Source organism: Ambystoma mexicanum, chromosome 8 (genome assembly GCF_040938575.1).
Source record: "Ambystoma mexicanum isolate Mex_15411 chromosome 8, UKY_AmexF1_1, whole genome shotgun sequence".
In the NCBI taxonomy this organism is placed as follows: Eukaryota; Metazoa; Chordata; class Amphibia; order Caudata; family Ambystomatidae; genus Ambystoma; species Ambystoma mexicanum.
In genome coordinates, this window is record NC_090929.1 from 1358468924 (window position 1) to 1358488902 (window position 19979).

The 19979-nt window shown below is 45.5% G+C and overlaps 1 protein-coding gene across 6 annotated transcripts in view; it reads right to left on the reverse strand.

Moving 5' to 3' along the window:
- MKI67 (marker of proliferation Ki-67) overlaps positions 1–19979 on the reverse strand; it is a 231321-nt gene that overhangs the window by 138450 nt on the left and 72892 nt on the right. For all 6 annotated transcript variants that reach the window (XM_069611472.1, XM_069611471.1, XM_069611470.1 and 3 more), the window contains one exon: positions 10401–14297. In XM_069611472.1, coding sequence (XP_069467573.1) covers positions 10401–14297 — 3897 coding nt within the window. The remainder of the gene's footprint in view (positions 1–10400; positions 14298–19979) is intronic.

Consider the following 19979-nt stretch of genomic DNA (forward strand, 5'->3'; position numbering starts at 1 on the left):
CCAGGTTTGGTCCCTTGGGTGGTTTCATCTTTGGTGGGCTTCACGAGTGAAACCCTCCTCCAGCGCTAGTATGTCTGGCAGAGGGAGGAAGTGAGGGAGGTGCCTGAAACTCCCAGTGCTTAGTCTCCTAAGAGACAGGAATGAACTGCCGCTGGCTGTCTGGCAAGGACAGCCACCCTGCTGGGTGACTGACAGCTAGGCTGAAATGAATGGGTGCTGCATAAAAGGCAAGGCTTTTTGGCTTGGAAGGAAGAGTCAACCACAGGACAAAGGAATCCGAAGAAGAACTTGAAGAGGATGCCTGCTGCAACTCCTGAACTGTTGGTTTGCCCGGTGAAGCCCTGCTGCTGTGCTGAAACTCCAAATTCGTAGTGACAGAAGCCCCTGCAAGGACGACTTCTCCCTTGGAGTTGGTGGGACCAATCAACTCCCAAGTAAGCCACCTGTACATCCTCTTGAAGCTGGTCAAGTTTCCACTGCAGTCGCTGCAGGACCAGATCGCCAGAAGAGGAACACCAGTTTGTGTGCGTTGCTTTTAAGCTGGACAAGAGCTTCAGAAAGATCCCCCCCTCAACAGAGTGCAGGACCCCAGAAGCAAGGAAAACCCACCTCAACCAGGAACTGCAATGTTACTATTTGCTGTAGATGCAAGGAGCTGAAACAATGAATAGCCACTTGTTTGAAGTTTGCCGTTTGCAAGTGCTGACCATCCTATTGCAGTGCCGGAGTCAACAGCCCTCTTGTCCCCATGACTGAGGCCCAGTAACGGCGTGATCTGCAGAGCTGCACAGGAACAGAAGTAATCTGCTGCACTTTTTCTTCAACCTAAAGAGACTGTAAAGTCTACAAGAACTTAACTCTTGTGTAGCCACTTGTCCCCATTGGAGACTCGCATGGTTGCAATTGTAGAGTTGCGATCAGCTTCTTTACTTCACAAACCGAATCAGCTTGTGGCCCTACTTTTCTTCTGTTCTACCAAAACTTTATAAACATTGGAAACTACTTTCTACTTACCTGCAAGAAGTGCTTCAGTTCACCACTTACAACATTGGCTGGCCTAGTCTCCCTGAATGACTTATACTTATGTGTTTTGCCTTCCTTCCAGGACAGGGTTTTCTGACTTTGCGTGGGGGTGAGGGGCATTTGAAATTAGTTACCTACTTAAGAATAACTGAATACTTGTTTTATTCTGAACGCTTGCCATTAACACTACTGAAAAACAGTGATATATTAATGCCAACAGCACCCTAGCTATTGAAGTCACTTGAGGGTATAGGTAGTGCCTGTATGACATCCTAAATGGGTATTTGCTGATTTAGGAGTGCATTTTGTGTGGTTTTATATTGCTCACTTTTGAAGGAGGATTATTCTGACTGGTAAATTGTTTACTCAAGAAACCTTGTGTTTAAGAGTTTCTGAATACTTGCCACTGTGAATCTCTAACTCCCTTACAGCTCACATTGACCCCTCTTGAGATGAGCCACACCCTACCAACCTGTGTAGTGCAGACTTATACCTAAGGTTGGGTTTCTATTGCCAGGTCAGGGGTTGTTCTAGTGCACCCAAAGGGTACTGCATACGGTCTTGCCCAACAATGGCGGAGAGGATCTATTGTAGAGTTGGTGCACTAAGAATTTGCTTTGCTTTTGTTCAACTAAAAACCTTCACAAAGCTAAGCTCCACTAGAAAAGCAATTTTATAACATGCCAAATATGGATAACTTCAGTCAGGAAACCCTGATCATTCTAACAGTAGAGAACCTGAAAGAAATGTGCAAGGCCAGGAGTCTCCCTGTTAAAGGGAAAAAAAATGAATTGCAAGATTGTTGAATCAAAGTCTGGGTAGTAGGCCAGTCACACATACTAACCAAGGAAATGTGTACAATTATACTGGGATGATAACTCAGTCTAACTAATGTCTTAGAAGAGTCAGAGTGGTGAGGAGTCTCAGGGAGAGAGCCCCTCTGCCTCAACAGGCCCTTTTGCCTCGGCCTTTAGCCACTGGGACCCCACAAAAATTCATCACCGATTCCAGGATTTGTGTCTTGAGAAAATGAGACTTGATTCAAAAGATTACAAATCCAAGCTGAAACCAAACATCAAATTAAGGGAAACGGAAATGTAACATGCTCTTGAAATGAGGGTCTCTTGAAAATATTTCTATCCCAATCTCTAGGTCCTCCAGTCCAAAGAGACCTTTCATGCATAAAGATGCAGTGAGTATGCATGATGCTAAACTTGATATTTTGGATTGGTTGGGTGCTTTTTGTTAGGGAGACTTTTCATAAATGTGCCAATTCCCTTCACCTTTGAGACCCACTGCAACTTTGCTGGATTTTGGGGAAGATTTGTTTACCTGGAAAAAGTGACTTTTACCCACTCATGCGTTTTGAAATGTGTTACTTACTCATGTTTCTTTTGGTTATGGAGTCTAAACAACTCCATAGGCATCTTTTCTTTTCCTTTGTATCAAAGCACCATCAGTGCAGTAGAACAGGGAAACCTCTTCAGACTTTCTCAAGGTGTAAACACCTTATCTGGGATAAATTACTTTTTTCCAGAGTAAGTAACGTGAAATTGACTTAACTAGTCCTAAATTCCTAGACCCAGCACACCCCATCTTACAATGGAGTGCTGGAGGGGTTACTTATATCCCTGTGTCTAGATATTCATGTAGCAGTCAAATGCTACACCCTTTCCTCTCAGAATGGCTGGTGGCAGTGGTTTTACAACGAACTACCATGATTTTTCCCGACCACCGGTAGCGTTACATTGCGGGAGCCATGTGTTTCAAGATGGCGTCTGAGCCGCTCCCCCAGTAGAGTGTCTGGGGCAGGCAGAAAGTGAGGGAGGTGCCCAAAACTCCCCGTGCTTAATCTCCTAGGAGACCAAAATGCACTCTATGGTGATTGGCTGGCTGTCCAGCAAGGACAGCCACCCTGCTGGGTGAGTGACAGCTAGGCTGGAATGAGAGAACTGAATAAAAGGCAAGTCTCTTGGCTTGGAAGGCAGAGTCGAACAATGAAGTGGACGGCTGCTGCAACTCCTGGACAGTTGGTTTGCTCGGTGAAGCCCTGCTGCAGGACCGAATCGCCAAGTTCACATCGACAGAGAAGCCCTGCAAGGAAGACTTGTCCCTTTGAGTTGGTGGGACCAATCAAATAGACAGTAAGCCACCTGGATACCAATCTCAGATATGGTTGCATTTTCCTCAGAGTGTTGCGGGAAACCTTATAACCAGGCAGAGGGACACCAGTTTGTGTGCGTTACTTACAGCCACAGGAATTGAGGTTTGCCAAGTGCCAGCTTTTTGACCAGTCCCAGTGCAGTGGTCCCCGACGTCCTCCCTCTTGTCCCCACAACTGAGGCACAGGAACAGAAGTCATCGGCTGCATCTTTTCCTTCATTTGTAAGGTACTGTGAAATAAGACTGAGTACTTAGCTTTTGCAGTGAAAGTGCTTGAAACTTTTGCAACTCGCAGGCCTAATCAGCTTGTGACCCAACATATGATTCTTTTTACAAACTACTTCCAAGAACTTGTGCGGAGACTTACCGTTTACTTACCAGAACCACTTTATCCTGTCCAAGACTTTAGCCTATTGACTTTGGCCTAGCCTACTGAATTGACTTCTAGTGAACTTAAAGTATATGCACTGTCTAAGAATTGTAACCTTTCATGTTTTAATAATCTCTGCCCTTTACATCTCTTGAAAAGTATTCTGAAATAGTATTGAAGTATATTTGTGTGTGATTATATCTCCTTCTAATGAAGGTTTTATAACCGACAGATATTAACAAGTATTTATCAAAGAAACCTCCGTGTAACATTACTGCTCACATTCCCCTCTTGATATGATATGATATGATATGGTATTTGTAACGCGCCTATACACAAGTGTTTCAAGGCGCGACGAGGCAGGGAGGGAGGGAAACAAGGGGAAGACGGACAAGCGATCCTACTAGGCCAGGTGTCATTCAGATCGCGCAAGTGCAGAGGTAAGGGGAAAAAGGAGAAAGTGCAGGGGGAGGAGGTGGGGGGAGAAGTGCAGTACAAGGTAAGTGGCGTAATGAAATAATAAATGATAAATAAAAAGGGCCAGCTGGTGGCAAGTGCGAGGTAAGTGCAGAGCAAGTGCTGGGCAGGGGGCTGTAGGGATACAGTGACAGTCCCACAGTGCAGGGGGAGCCAGGGGGTCAGTGCAAGTGGAGAGTGGCTGGGCCCTGGACCGAGGTCGCTGAGAGTGGCCCAGATGCAGGTTAAGTGCAGAATTCAGTGGGGAGTTAAGCAGGTTTAGCAGGGGAGAGGGAGAGAGAAGGCAGAAGCGAAGAGGAAGGTTTTGAGGTGCTTCCGGAACCGGAGATGGTTCTCCTCAAGTTTCAGGGAGGCAGGCAGGCTGTTCCAGAGGGAGGCCCCTGCTGCGGAGAGAGATCTACCCCCAGCACGTTGCTTCGAGAAGCGGCTGACCATGAGGGAGTTAGAGATGGATGAGCGAAGGGCTCGTGAAGGGAGATATTTAGGAAGAGAGAGTTGAAGGTATTTAGGCCCCAAGCCCCAGAAGGCCTTGTGGACAATGCAGAGGGTTTTGAACTTAATCCTCGCAGCCACTGGGAGCCAGTGAAGAGATTTCAGTCCTGGAGAGATACGGTCCCTGGGCTTGAGGCCAAGGACAAGTCTCGCAGTTCTGTTCTGGATAAGTTGCAGAGGGCGGAGAGTGGAGGCAGGGAGATTAAGATAGAGGCTGTTACAGTAGTCCAGCCTTGAGAGAACCAGGGCTCGGGAGACAGTGAGCTTCTGGGGGAAGGAGAGGAAGGGAAGAATACCTCTGAGGAGGTGCAGCTGGTAGTGTGATTTCTTAGAGACATCAGATATATGAGGAGAGAAGGAGAGTGTGGAGTCGAAGATGACCCCGAGGTTTTTAGCCTTGCATGTAGGGGCAGGAAGGGGGCCAAGGGAGGCCGGCCAGAGAGCTGCAGGGATAAGCCTAGCTGCTCCGCTACCAAAACTGTAGTACAGACTTATACCAAAGGGTGGTTTGCTTACACCTGTAGTCCTAATTGTGTGTAGTGGTCCGAAAGGGTACTGCATGCAAACTTTGCCTAACACTACAACTATGGGATTCAGGGTTACACAAGATATCAGTCGATTCCTTGGCTTTTGTCTAGGCTCCCCCAGGTTGCAACTGATGCTGCAATGGTGGTGGGGAACTTGAAAGAGTATGAAAATGTGAAACTTGCTTTGATAGCTAGATTTGGGAAAACTCCACAGTACCTTAAGAGGTTTACGACCCTCAAAAAGACTGGTGTGTGAATGTTTGAAACACTTAAATGGTTGGTTTAAGGGTTACAGAGTAACTAATTTTGAAAATAAGAAATCTACTTTTGATGCCTGCTCTCCTGAGCGGAGACAGCACTTGGCTGAATCAAGCCATTGATGCCAAGAAGCTAGCAAAAGCTGCTGACTAGTCTGTCACCAACAGGGCCACTCGAGGATTCTGGGGCCACTCAAAGGGGAAGCAGCAGAAGAAAGATGACAGAATTCTAAAACCTCCAATCCAGAGGGCCACAGACATGCTTTCTGGGGCCTGGGTCCAAAATACCTTCAGCTATCCCTGCCCAAATACCTCCCCTCTCGAGCTCTCGCTCCTCTACCTCCAACTCCCTCAGGGTCAGTCGTTTTTCAAAGAAACAAGCTGGGGCCTCCCTTTAACAGCCTCCCTGTCACTCTAAAACTTGGGAGAACCATCTGTTTCCGGAAGCACCTTGAGACCCTCCTTTGTTTCTGCCCCCTCTCCCCTGCTGATCTGTTCTCTTGGCACCGTGCACGTGGCCACCCTCTGTCCTCTGGGCCCAGGTTCCTGCACACCTTGCCACCCTTCCGCACTGCCACTGGGCCACCCCCTTGCACTGGGTTCTGTATCCATACAGTCCCCCCCTCCTTCCTGCACTTATCTGACCTACCCAGTCTGCTGTCTTAAACTCAGCACTTGCCAACTGCACTACTATTGTTGCTTTTATTATTCAATTTATTAAATATTCTTATCTCCTTTGCTCTGCACTTTCCACTTCTCCCCCTTCCTTGCATTCCCCCCTCTCCCATGCACACACATTCTCAATGTCGCTGGGCCTAGTAAGGTCGTTTTGTTCTCCCTTGTTTCCCCTCCCTTGTTGCGCTCAAACACGTGTATGAGCGCGATAGAAATAAAATATCAATATCGAACATAAGGGTTAATACCATGGGAAACCAGGTCAGTCTAGTGAAACCACTGGTGCCAAATCAGAGGGAGGTCAGCAGAAACCCCCATTCCAGAAACCATTTGGTAAATGTTATGTTTGTGGGTCTACTAACAAAGGGGATCCCAGATGCAAGGGTAAACCTTCATGGGTCCACACTGCCTCCTTAGCCTTTCTCCCTGAGGGAGAAGTCCAAATGGCAAGTGGAAACTAATCTATTGGCTGAAGACCACATTAGGAGTCTCAGCGGGTTGCTGGGTCTGTGGGAACAGCAGAATTTAGGTGTGTAATTCCATTCCAGATAACAAGACACTGGGGCCAGCATTACAGTGGTGGATGAAACCTTTTTCAAACCAGAGCATGTTGCTAGGGCACCCAAAGGCCCCACTAAGCTTGCTGGAGGCCCTCTCCAGCTGGTTCTAATACTACCAGCTCTCGTCCAGTGCAACAATATAACTAAGAATACCTGTCAGTGTACAACGTGAGGTGCCTGGGAGAGTCCTGCTGGGGTAGGAGTTTTAACAAGCACCCCCAGGCCTCCCAGTAAAAGGAAGCAGGACCCGACCAAGAAGGCCAGAGAGGCCACTTTAGATGACGGTTGTTCCAGAAGAACCTAGAACACCCACTCCACAGGAAGGACAAACTACTTCCAGGAAGAAAGGGGAAACCCAAGGTCTCAGGAAAACAGAAGAGTAGAACTCGTTTGCACCCAACCAGGACATCCCAGAGGACCGTGCAGTCACACCTGTGACTCCTCCACCAGCTGAGGCCGAGTGCGAGGTTCCACCAGAAGATGGTGAATCAGCTACTAATGAACACTGTCCAGAAGGAGCCATGTGCTGCAGTCACAAAAGCCTTATAAGAGCTATGGAGCAGACAGACTCCATAGAAAAGGTACAAAAAAAAAAATAGAGTTCCAAAAGAGCCCACACAAATGAAGGAGTGGATAAAGGCTCCACTTTAGTCAGGCTTGAAAAAAGGGCCTAGATGTCCAGCAAAAAGCGTTGGGCGGTCTCACTAGGAGAGGCGATTACGCAAAATAAATCAATTTAGTAAAGCTAAAGGCTTTCCTGCACTATAATAAGTCAGGACAGTAAAACAAAGTTTAGGGGTCCATAGAATATGGAGGAAAAATTGATTCTAGAGAAACTGTTCCCAACAGGGCTGTTGGTGAAATAGTTATACTGCCCCTGAGCAGCAAGATTTTCCACCAAACTTCAGTATCACTATTAAAAAGGAGATTAACATGTTGCAAATCGCTATAAGTTATGCACATATGGACAAGCATTCCACAAATGTACACATTCACAGAGAATTGGAGTGTTGTGTGCTCATACTCGTCATCCCAAAATTGCAAGGATTACTTTTCAATTCATATTCTGTTGGGTAATATTTGCACAGCTAGTAAATCTTCCTTTCCTGGTTCAACCACAGAACTTTTCTTTACTAGTGGGATATTTTCATGAGTGGGAAACTTTCCACTCACATAATTCACTTTTTATGGGTGTCAAGACTCTCCATAGTGTCCTTTTAAAGTTTTCATCTTTAACAAGTGCCTGTTGGGTTGCCCTAGGGGCTCCCCTTTTAACTTTCTTGTGCTAACCTCAAGTGAACTACAGTGCCCAAGGGTAGAAAGGATCTTTGGATGCCTTTTACATTTTTAGTGAAACCAGCACACCCCCACCTTATGTGGAGTGCTGGTGAGATACAATGTATCCCCTTTCACACTAAAACTAACAAATGTTAGTGACAAGCTTACATTCAATGGCTGGTGGTAGCGATATCTTGTATTAATTTGGTGCACCTTTACCACGGGTTGTTTTCACAACTGCAGTAAAGGGACCCAGGGTGTCAATTTTTACCAAAATGGCACCTTTTTGCCATTTTAGTGTTCGTCGTTTGTTCCTTCCCCAGACATCCAGGGCGGGAAAGTCCCGAGTGATTTTTTTTGTCTTCGGCGAGAGTCCCCTGGACTCCCCGCCCAGGCTCCAGTCTGTAAGAGCAGGAAGTGAGGGATGAGTCCAAAACTCCCCAGTCCTTTGTCTTAGTTTTTGCTTAAATGGGGACAAATCCCAGTAGGGGGCTGGCTGTCCTGATTGGACAACCAGACCACCCCTTCTCGTAAAATGCAGGGAGAGAATCCAGAGGTTGTGTTACAATTCCTGATAAATACTGCAAACCTGGAAGATGAAGATATGTCGACCACTGGAACTTAAACCGAAGAGGACGAAGAAAAATCAGCTGAAATGATTTCTAGCGACCCAGAGAGCCTTCTGCGTAACCAGAGCCTGCTGTAGCCCTACCTTCCAATCGACCTGGGGACTACAACGACCCCGACCCAGAGGCTGGCGAGACCCACTAGACTCGAGACCTGCATTTTGAGCCATCCCATGCATTGCTGCGACCTTGCGTTGTTGCAATACCCCAATACCCTGCAACCTCAAGCCATAGTCTGGGAATCGAGTTCAAAAAGTCCCCTCACCAGGGTGCTGGACATTTAAAACGAGAAATCAATCGTGTTTTTCTGTGCTCCTTGAAAAGGCGGCAAATCCGCAGCACGACATTCAGCCGCGAGGGAAACCTTGCCCAGAGCCGCCTTCATCAATCCCTGCTGCAAAGTCCCTTCTGAGATCTTGTTTTCAGTCTCCCCAACAAGGAATCCATTGACGGTTATTTGGCTGCAGACCCTGAGGTTCCCCTGCTGCAAAATCTTCAATGCTGTGGTACTGTGTTGGCTTGGGTATGTACTTACCTTAAGCCTGTCAAGATTTCTGTGTAGCTACGTCGTGTTTTCTGTGATGGGGAGGCCTCTCATCCAGTGCACCCAGTCCCACTGCTAGAATCCTGCTAGGGTGTCCAAGGTCAAAGTACTTACCCGTTTGCCCAGTTTTCCTAAGGAACTCTTTTTGCTACTAAAGAACCTATTCTGACACTGCCTGTTGGTCACTAGTCCTAGTGACCCCCATTCTGCCACTGAACACTCATGCTCCAAGAATAAGGGAAAGACTGTCAAGGGATTGGGACTTCTGCCTAGAAAAGAATGTGTTTCACAGTTACTTGTAAAGAGTGGTTGGTAACCAATTCCAAGAGTGAACAGTAACAAAAGGTCTTACTGATCTTGAATGTAGTATGGTTAACATCTTTTCTTCCCTATCAACTGTTTTGCCAGTCTAATAGAAAGTAGATGAAGGTATTTTACTCCGATTAGGCTGTGCCTCTTCCCAAAAGTAAAGTGTTGGTATCACCAGATTAGTCCCTCGAGGATAATTGTATGAGTGTCCCCCAATTGGGTCTTGCTTACCCCGACTTGCTGCTAACCTGTCTACAATCAGTCTACATTAGGTTGTTTCCTACCTAGAATAACTACAAACAATGGGTTTTACTTTCCCTCCATTGTGAGGTTAAACAAAGTATGCTGGTTTTACTTACCTTAGCTGTGGGCCATTCAAAAATAAGTTACAAGAGTTATTGCTCATCTCTATCTGGGGTTCCCAGATTTCAAAAGCACCTGTAATTGTAGATTACATCTTTAGGTTTTAAAGTAGTTATAGGGTTTTACTGCACCTACAATAAGTCACTATTCATCAAAAGTATATGGTCCAGTTGACTGATTTGTGCTGAGAATCATACCACTGGAAGGGTCTAATGCCCTTGGATTACTGAATTTAATTGTAAAAAGTAACCATTGGTTTTTACTCCCCCAAGAATAGGCTTGACCTATACTGAATGTGTATGAAAATGTTTTGACTTCCCTAGAAGTCCTGTCAGGTACTTCAAATAAGGTCTATACTTGGGGTCTGTGTACTTTCAAGTATAGTATTGTGTTTTTATGCTGTGATTTTTAATGTTCTAGTGCTTACCCCTAGATTTATTTGGGCCTACTTTATTTAAATAAATCCTTTATTTTGACAGTGTTTTTGATCATTTTTATGACAATTGCACTTATACTGATTTTACAGCCTCCCTCCTCCCCCTCCTAAAATAAGCCTGGCTGCTCTGTCTACACTACCATGTACTCACTTGGTACAGCCTCATACTAAGAGTGGAGTCTTGTACTGCCTCAGTTGAATGGTTTTACTAAGCCCTTAGTTTTACTTCAGAAAAACTACCCCAACATTCCAAGAAATAGAAGAAACGGTACAAGAGTAAAACAAAATTGTGATGCTCACCTATTTTGGCTGCAACCTTTCCAGAAAGCCGTGGAGACTTCACAGAACTTGAATCTTCCATGATCTGCTCTTTCAGAGTTGCAACAATGTTCGCACCAGACTCAGTTACCACCTGTCCAGCAGCACTTGATCTACATCTTTGGGTGGCAGGGGACATTTGTTTGAAGGGTGTGGAAACTCCTGAGAGAGGTGAAACTGAAGATTTCAGCATTGCACTCATACCAGATCTACTTCGTGTTACAGATGTTACACTAAGGGGGTTCTCTAGCAATTTTTCTGGAGTAGAATGCCTCAGAGGCGAGGTTTTCCGATTGGGGGAGACTGAAGTGGGTTTTGCAGTCTCAACTATAGTTAAACTTTTAGATCTAAATGTCCTTTCAGGGTACTCTGGTGTGTCTGAAGTCTTCACGGATAGATCAAATTCTGAGCCTCCACTTAATGACTTGCCTCTTGAGGAACTTTCAACCAACGATGAACCAGAGCTTGATCTCTGTACCTTATGCATACTTGGTCTACCTCTTCGTGCTACAGGGACGTTTTGATACTTTTCTGGTGTTGCCAAAGCATTTCCAGGTGTGGACTGCTCAGCAAGAGTTTGGGTTTTAGAAATGGGTGAAACACTCAATCCAGTTTGACCAATACTGGGCCTTCCTCTCCTTGTCACAGTTGGAGTCTCAGATTGCTGCAATGGAGTGCAATGCGACAAACTAATGTTTTCATCTTTCTTCCTGAATGACCTACCTTTTGGTGAATTTATATCACAAGGGGAGTTTTTACCTGAACGTGGTCTACCTCTTCGAGCTGGAGAAGTTTTCTGTTCAGAAACAGAAGCCTGTGTCTCTGATGTCTCAACTGGAACAGACTGCAACGTATGAAGTGACCGGTTAAGACCAGATGAAGTGGTCTTCTCTGTGGCATGAACTTTACCAGACTCTCTACGAACATGCACACTTCTGGAAGAGCACTCCAAAGGAGAGACAGGAGAGGATTTTAGCATAGAATCCATGGTTAGTCTACCACTTCGTGTCCCAGTGGACATCAACTTCTCTGGTGTTACCAAGGTGGACTGCACAGAATCTGGGGATCTTGCACTAGGTGAAGAAGTTGACCTGGAAAGTTTGACAGCACCTTTACCACCAATGCCTGTTGAAAAAATGTCATCTAAAGATTTCTGCAACTGAGATTGCAATGGTGTAGAATGCACCAAAAAGTTTTCAGATATGGACACATTTGCAAAATCTCTTTGATGGGGTGAGACAGAACTAGATTTGGGAGTGCTCCTCTTACTTGGTCTACCTCTGCGAGATGAAGTTGCTTTCTTTTCAGTCTCCAACTCAATTTCTGGCGTATTGATGTGAGGTGATGCAGTAATCATAGTACTTAAACTTGGTCTACCCTTTCGTCTAGGCGAAACATTTTCTTCAGTAGAGTGAAGTGCTGGTGAAGACTGCTCAGTCATTTGAGCACTTTTCAATTTGCTTATGCCAGATGAACTCATTGGAAAGCTCTCGCGGTGTGGGGAAACAGATGCCACCCGACCCAAGCTTTGTTTACCCCGTCGCAATGAAGAGGGTGGCGTCTGTTCTGGTGTTCCTATAATAGCTGTAGAATGCCTTGAATGAGGTGATGTTCCAGGAGACTTAAGACTTGAAAGCTCCCCTGAACTCAGGGTAGCCCTTCGTGTTGAAAAGGATTTTTGTTCAAATGTCTGCACTGGTATAGACTGTTCCGTGCAAGTTTCAGAAGCACTACGAGCAGGTGAAATAGGCGATTTCAGAGTTCTTTTTGGTCTACCTATTGAAGATTTTTCTGGGGACTCCAAATTATATATTGGGGTAGGAGTTGAACTTAGTCTGCCACCCTTTGCAGATTTTTCTGTCTCTAGATTACAGTTTGGTGCAGTCTGAGAAACAGCATTTGGACTATGCGGTGAAAAAGAAATGGACCTACGATTGGTTCTCAGTCGGTTTGCTGTAGAAGAAGTTTCTGGTGTAGGCACCAAGAGTGAGTTTTCAGATTTAACGGATAGATGCACACTCCGTCTACCTCTTTGAGATGTAGAGATGACCTTTTGTTCAGGAGACAAATTTGTCTTTTGAAGCGGTGTAGACATTTCCAAAAGGTCCGTTTTGGGTAATCTAAAGGGGGATTTACTTTTTGGAGATTGACTTTTACGGGCAGAGTTGTAAACTGGTTTAGGAGTCTGTTCCATACTTTGTCCAACTCCTGGAGAGGACTTTTCCAATTTAGTGGCATTTTGAAACCCTTTACCTAAAGAAGCACCCCTTCGGCTTGTGCCTCGATTGGTTGAAACACTAATTTCAGTAGGTTGGATTATACTTTGCCTACCTCTTCGTTCAAGAGAGGACTTTTCTATTTCTAGGGTATCGGGCATTTTGGATTGCTGCAAAAGGTGGTACTCAAATTCTTTACCAAGCGAAAGACTTCTGGGCTTAGTGGAACTTGAAGACCGGCTTAAACTTGGTCTACCCCTTCGCTTCAGTGAAGCCAGATTATCAGCAGAGAGAGTCTCAATTGACTTCTCCAAAACACCAACTTCACCAAAATCTGAACCTTGGGAGAAACTATGTGACAATGAATGAGATTTTGAGGGATCACTTGGTCTACCTCGTCGTTTCACTGACATCGCTTTAGATACCCCAAATGATAAAGAGAGACTTTCTGATTCACTATGGAGCGATGCATCAAAGGAAGTACTTCTACGAGTGGATGAAATTGAGACAGATTTGATCTCACCTATACTAGATCGACCCTTTTTTATGTGGGGTGATTTTAGATCCACTCGCATATTTGAAGGACTCTGCAAAGTTTCTTTTTCAGACTCGTGGCCAAGCGATACACTTCTCCCAGGGTACCTTTCCTGGCTTGATGAATCTGGAACACGCTTCGAAGACTTTGGCGTTTGACGCAAACTTGGCCGTCCCCTTAGTCTTCCAGAGCTCATTCTGTCTGCACCAGTGCCATCTTTGCTGAGTGGGCTCTTTAGAGCCGATTGCACAAAGAGAGACTGCTCTTCAGATGCATCAAGAGCTACTTCACTTTGGCGAGTACTTTTATTTAAATTAGAATACAACTCTTCTTGGACTTGAAGGATAACTTCTTGGGCACTCAACGATCTACTCTGACTAAGCCTTTTGCTTTCTTTTTTATTTGATTCTCCATTTTGGACACTTGAAGCAATTTCATCAAACTGACCAATTGACATTTCATTTATAGATGAAATGAGAGACCTTGCGGGTGTATGAATCAACTCAGACACTTCACTTGTTACCATTTCTGTAGGGCCTACTTTGCAAGAGTCAGAAGCTTGGTCAATTTTAGTTTTGTGACTCATTTCAGTGAATTCCAAAACTTTGGAATTTGGCGAGGACATGCGACCTCTGTGCAGGACTCTCTTCTCCAATTTTGGTGTTATATCGAAGCTTGTGTATTCGTGGCTTTCGAACCGCTCCTTAGACATACCACTCCTTAAAGGACTCCTTGCTGAAACACGGACCTCCGATAACAAAACATTGCCAAAACTATCATTTTCGGTTTGAGAATACAGTTCCATTTCAGCTGTAGAATTGTTTTGAGTTTGCCGTGTAGATCTGCGTCTTGAGGAAGGGGTTTGTGAAATTGTGTTCTCCTGAAGTTGGTTATTTTCTTGTGTCTCATCTTCCCGACCAGAACAATTTTTTCCCTCATCATCCAGTTGCTTTGGTTTGATGTCAATCCTGTGCTTCAACATTTCATATAGTTCACTAAAAGGAGATTGGTCACTTTCTTTAGATTTCGATCTTCTGCTTGTGGTCTTAATAGCAGATCGCTTGCTGGAACCTCGTTCTGTATGTTCTGGGCCCTTGGAATCCAGCTTTTCAACACTTTCAGCGTCATCTGGACAGTACAAAAAATGCAAAAAACAAAAGTGATTGCTCACAGAGGCCATGGAAGTGGTTCACAGAAACAAAATGGTTGGGCAATAGTGCAAGTATGAAACATGAAAGTACAAATAGATTCCAACCCAAAACTTGCAAAAAAGCACATGAAACCATCTGCGCTGGTAGTCCCATTGACACCAGTAAGTGAGAGTCTGCGTGTGCCGTTGGTGCAGCATGTGTTGTTGCAGTGTTGTGAAGTGCGTGCAGCTTGTGCGAGAGATGGTTGTGTGAGTTTGAGTGAAATAAGTATGCAGAGTTTGAGCTTATATTGGTTAGTGGGTTACCTGACATTTAGCATGCGAACATTCAGTTTTGTCGAAGTGTAGCACTTGCTGACCTTCACGATCCTATCTAGATGCGATGCAGGTTAATGTTCAGAATTCCAAGTGTGGCACATGCTAACATTCAAGTGTCACTTAAATGCGGGCATGCTAACATTTAAAATCCCATCTAGATGTTGCGCAGCCTAATGTTTACAAGTGTGGGCATGCTAACATTCAAGTGTCACCTAAGTGAGGCGCTTGTTGACCTTGGCAAGTATGCTAGTATGTAATGCAAGGCAACTTCTACAATCCTGTCATGAATAGGTTGTCTGGTGGTCACAAATATTTCAAGTATGCCTGGTGTTCAGTCTATGGCAGTCTAGGTTATTGGAAGGCAAGATTTTCTGGAGTAGAGTAATTGCTCTACTCCCCGCCCATGCCACACTCAGTTTTGGTTGGTGTCTGCTTACTGCTGGCTTCCTGATGACAGCCCTTTCCCCAAGCTCTGCCCCTGATGGCCATCTTCAGATTTGTAAGCACATAAAGGGGCAGTATGAACCAAGACGAGAGCAGGGGGGGGGATTTGCATGCAAATACATACCAGACACCATGCTGAAGGAGCAAGTTACTTACCTGTAACTTGTCTGGCAAGGATTCACATGCTCATGAAGATTCCCAGTGAGGACAGGACCCCTCGGTAAAAGAGAAACCAGCTTCACTTCACTCAAACTGTCTTTCTCCTACAAACCAATAAATGTGCTCTGGGTCATACTGCCTCAGTCAATTACAGCTCTCTCCCTAAGCACCTCCCCAGGCAGCCATCTTCAGATTTGTAAGCACATAAAGTGAGTTGTTAGGAAGTAACGCTGTGAGACCACACCAGTCTTGTCCTCATGATATTTGCTAACCCAACTATTGGTATAGGTCTGTGTTAAGGAAGATTGTATGCAATACCCTTAGGGTGCACTACAACAACCCTGACCTGGCAGTAGTAACCAAACCTTTGTTACAAGTCTAATACGCAGGTTGGTAGTGTGGACGAGTAGCCAGGCTTATCTCAAGAAAGGTCAATGTGAGCTGTGTTCACAGACACATTCAAGCAAACATTTACACACAAGGTTCCATGTCGTCGGGGACTCCTGCACTGGGACAGTCAAACTTGCAACCAGCAAACTTCACTTTCAGTGGCCGTTTGGTGTTTCAGCTCCTCGCAAATCGCAACACTGCGGTTCCTTTCGGATGAGATGACTTTCCTTGCTTCTGGGGTCCCACACTTCGTTGAAGGGGCTCGAGCAGTGCTGCTTCCTGGGAGTCCGGAGGATCTTCCTGGAGCTCTTGGCCAACTTAAAAGCAATGCACACAATCTGGTGTTCCTCTCCCGGGCTCTACGATTTCCAGCAGCAACTCTGGAAATTCAACCGACCGAGAAGGATGTCCAGGTGGCTTCCTTTGTCCCACCATCTCAAGGGGAGAAGTCACCCTTGCAGGGGCTTCTGTCGATGTGAAATTGGCGTTTCAGCACAGCAGCAGGGCTTCACTGGGCAAACCAACGGTCCAGGAGTTGCAGCAGGCCTCTTCAGTCCAAGAAAGCTTGCTTTTATGCAGGTTTCTCCCATTCATGCACAACCTAGCTGTCACTCACAGCAGGGTGGCTGTCCTGACAGCCAGCACTGGGTGCATTCAGGTAACCAAGGACAGGGAATGCCGGGCACCTCCCTCCCATCCTGCCACACACTGGAGCCAGAAATGGGTTTCAGCAAAGGCATACCCAAAGGGTTAAACCTGGTTTGGCCTGCAGAGGAACAAAAAAAAAAAAATGATCTCAAGCAAGAAATGGTGGAAAAAAAAAAAAAGAAAAAATAAATCACCAGGGACATTGACAAAATGGGCACCCATGGATGCCCTACTGCAGTTGAGGATTGTCTGCGGGAGAAACGCACAATGGTACGAAAATTAAACCGCTGCCAGCCATTAAAAGCTGCGAGGGCAACATAAAACAGGTTAGATGAGTAAGTAGGAAAAAGGGGCCAAGTAACACCCACCCCCAGAACTTCCACATAAGATGGTGTGCAGGACCGACATAGGAACAAATAAGACCGGGAAGTGGTTACCTCCTATGGTGGAAAGTTTGAAGTTTGGGACAGAGGTAGTCTTTGTATGCAGTTCTGAGGGGTCTCGAGGAGGCTTGTCTATGGATTCTGTTAATCAAGTAGATCGGGGCGGCATGGTTACGAGATTTGTAGGTAAGTGAAGTCGTTTTTAGGAGAATTTTATCTCTAGTGGAGAGCCAGTTCTGTTGGTTGAGTCCTGAGATGCGCTCTCTTCTGGGGATCCCTAGGGCTACACTCAAGGCGTTGTTCTGGAGAGTTTGTAACTTGCTAGTGGTAGCCTTGGAGGTTCCCAGGTAAAGGGCGTTACAGTAGTGAAGGTATTTGCCGACCCTGGCATCCTCTCTGGAATCCCTGTCAATGCAGTAGACGCTTGTGAAAGTGTGCTTGGAACTCCACTTAGCTGCCCTGCAGATCTCCAGCAGGGGCTCGCAGCCATCGCTCTGGTAGAATGGGCACTCGGACAACCATGCAACAATCTGTTTGCCAACCAGTGACAGTTATTTGAAATTTATATAGCGCTCTACTGGTATGACCTCAAAGCGCTCGTAGGTTGAACACCCTCAGGGGAACATAGTGCAGGTTAGTACAGAGTAAGGCATCATAGGGTGCACTCATGTGCAGCTGGTGTGAATGAATCATGGTAGCTGTAGGTTAGCAATAGGTGTGGTGGTATGGAGATGAATGTGTGCAGTCAGGAGGTTGGTCTCTGAGACTGGACTCTGGCTTAGTTAGGCATGTGTAGGACGCTTGTGTGCAGATAGCTGCTTTCTAGCAGGATGGTTTGTATGTGAGCAGCTAGGCCTTAATTGATAGAGGGGTGTAGCTGTGTTCTATTGTGTGTCAATTAGAGAGTGAGCATAGTGATGGGAGAGTTTATTTATAGGGCGCCAGAAAACCCTTGGGTAGCTGGGCGCACAGAATAATAATGCTTAGAACTTGGTTACAGGTTGCAGATTACAGGTTGTTGGTAACAAATTGTAAACAGTAATTACATTATGTATATTCTTTACATGTAAGGGTAGAAAGGTAACAAATTATGTACAGTAAATACATTATGTACATTTTACATGTAAGAGTGGAGGGGTACGTATGTCATCAGATCACAAGGCTCAGCGGTCATTGCGTCGAAGCCAGGTGCAGGTATGGTGCCTGAAGCTGTTGTAGGGCTGGTCCCTTAGTTCAACTGGTAGGGCGTTCCAGTACTGAGCTGCTTGCACAGGGAAGCGATTACCTCATGTGTTTTTTAGTCGGAATCTAGGGGTTTAGAGGCAGAAAGTTGGCTGTTCTGGTTGGTTGTACAGTGGTTTTTCTTATATCCCCAAGGTATGGGGGGGGGCTGCATTGTTCAGAAATTTGAATGTTAGTGTGACAATTTTGAAGGTGATCCTATTGCAAATTTTTAGCCAGTTGTATTTTATCTGCACATTCGAAATGTGCTCTGGCTGGAAGGTTCAGGGCCGTTCTGAGCGCGTTTTGTATTGTTTTTTTATTGATGCATTTGTGCCTGCATAAAGTGCATTGCAGTAATCCAGTTTTGATAGGATTAGTGCATGGACTAGGATAATGCAGCTAGCTGGTGAGAAGGATCTGCATGCTTTAATAAGTTTACTGGTATAGGCGGTGGATGAGGCCAGGGAGTTCCTTGTTCCCTTAGGGACAAAGTGGAATCCAAATAGAAACAAAGGTTTTTACCTCTTTGGCAACAGGGATTATATTGCCATCAATATTGAAGGAGCTGTAGTTGGGATAGAGTTTTTTTAGGTTGTTGGGCGAGCCTAGAATAAGGAACTCCGTTTTTTCATCATTCAGGCAGAGGTCACGGGTTGCCATCCATGCCTGAATGAGGGTGTACATTTTGTTTACTAAAGCTATATCCGTAGTGAAATTGCCCGAAAGGGGGGGGGGTGAGGATCTGGGTGTCATCTGTAATTTGTGTAGGCGACACCCAGTCTGTCCAATTTGTCGAATAGAGGTTTAGTAAAGATATTATACATCGTTGGCGAGACACAAGAGCCCCGTGGGACTCCACATGTCTGGATAGGGTCTGCAGAGTCTAAGGTGGAGAAGAGTCGCATGCTTGTTGCCGAGAAAGGATTGGATCCAGGCTATGGCGTCACTTGAGAAGTGGGCGGCTGACGCTAGGTGTTTGCAGAGTACTGCATGGTCCACTACGTCAAAAGCTGCTGACAGATCAAGGAGTAGCAGCATAGGTGTTTCCTTTATTGTTGAGCTTGTCAATTTGGGCTTTAAGATCTATAAGGGCGGTCTCAGTGCCTTGTTGCAGTCTGAAGCCCGATTGAACAGTGCAGAGGAGTTGGTTGGTCTCCAGGTATTTTTGGATTTGGAGATAGGCCACTCAATTATCTTGAGGAGGAAAGGGCCAGTGGTGATGGGCCTACAGTTGGTGGGGATGGAGGGATCCAAGGTTTGTTTTGTAAGCAAGGTGAGAACCCATGATTCTTAAGCTACTTGGGACAGTGCTAGATGAGGAGGCATTCTGAGTTTAGTGATGAAGGGGGCAAGGTCTGGCGGCATCCTTGATTATCTGGGCCGGGCAGTAATCGCCTTTGCAATTGGATGGTTTTAGTGAGGCAATAATTTTTTTTCAGTTTCATGAGTGGAAACCTTGAGAATTTGAAGGGTGTTAGGCTAGGTTTGAGCGTGGGCGTGCTGGGAATTTCACTAAATGAGCGAGGCTTTTGTTATAGCAATTTTTGATTGTAGTGTTTACAATATTTGCGAGGGCATTTTGGATATTGGTACACCATTGCTGGTCTTTGGGTACGTTGTCAGGTGGTGATATGGGGGATTAGAGTTCTCGCAAGATTGCGAATAGTTCCTTTGTATTGGAGCATGCTTTGGAGATTCGGTCGTTCAACTTTTTTAGCTTGGATGATTGCTTGCTTATAATACGTAGCGCACATAAGTTTATTTTCAGCTGTAGGGGAGTGTTGCCATATAGTTTCAAGCTTCCGTTTTTCTATTCTCAGTTTTTAGATGGGGTGAACCAATATTAAGGTGGGATTGTTTACTTTTACAGGGGCAATGGTGTCCATGGCGTCGTATATTTTAACAATGGTGTCTGGGTCAGAATCAAATGGCAAGGCATTGATGGTTGGGAAGAGCTGGGGTAGGATATTGTCTGATGTTTTTTCTGGATCTAGTAGGAACAGATGGTGCCATTGTTTTTTCAATTCTGGGCATCTTGTTAAGTAGAAATTGATGAGGAATTGGTCAGCCCAAGGCTGGGGTGTAATTTTGCTG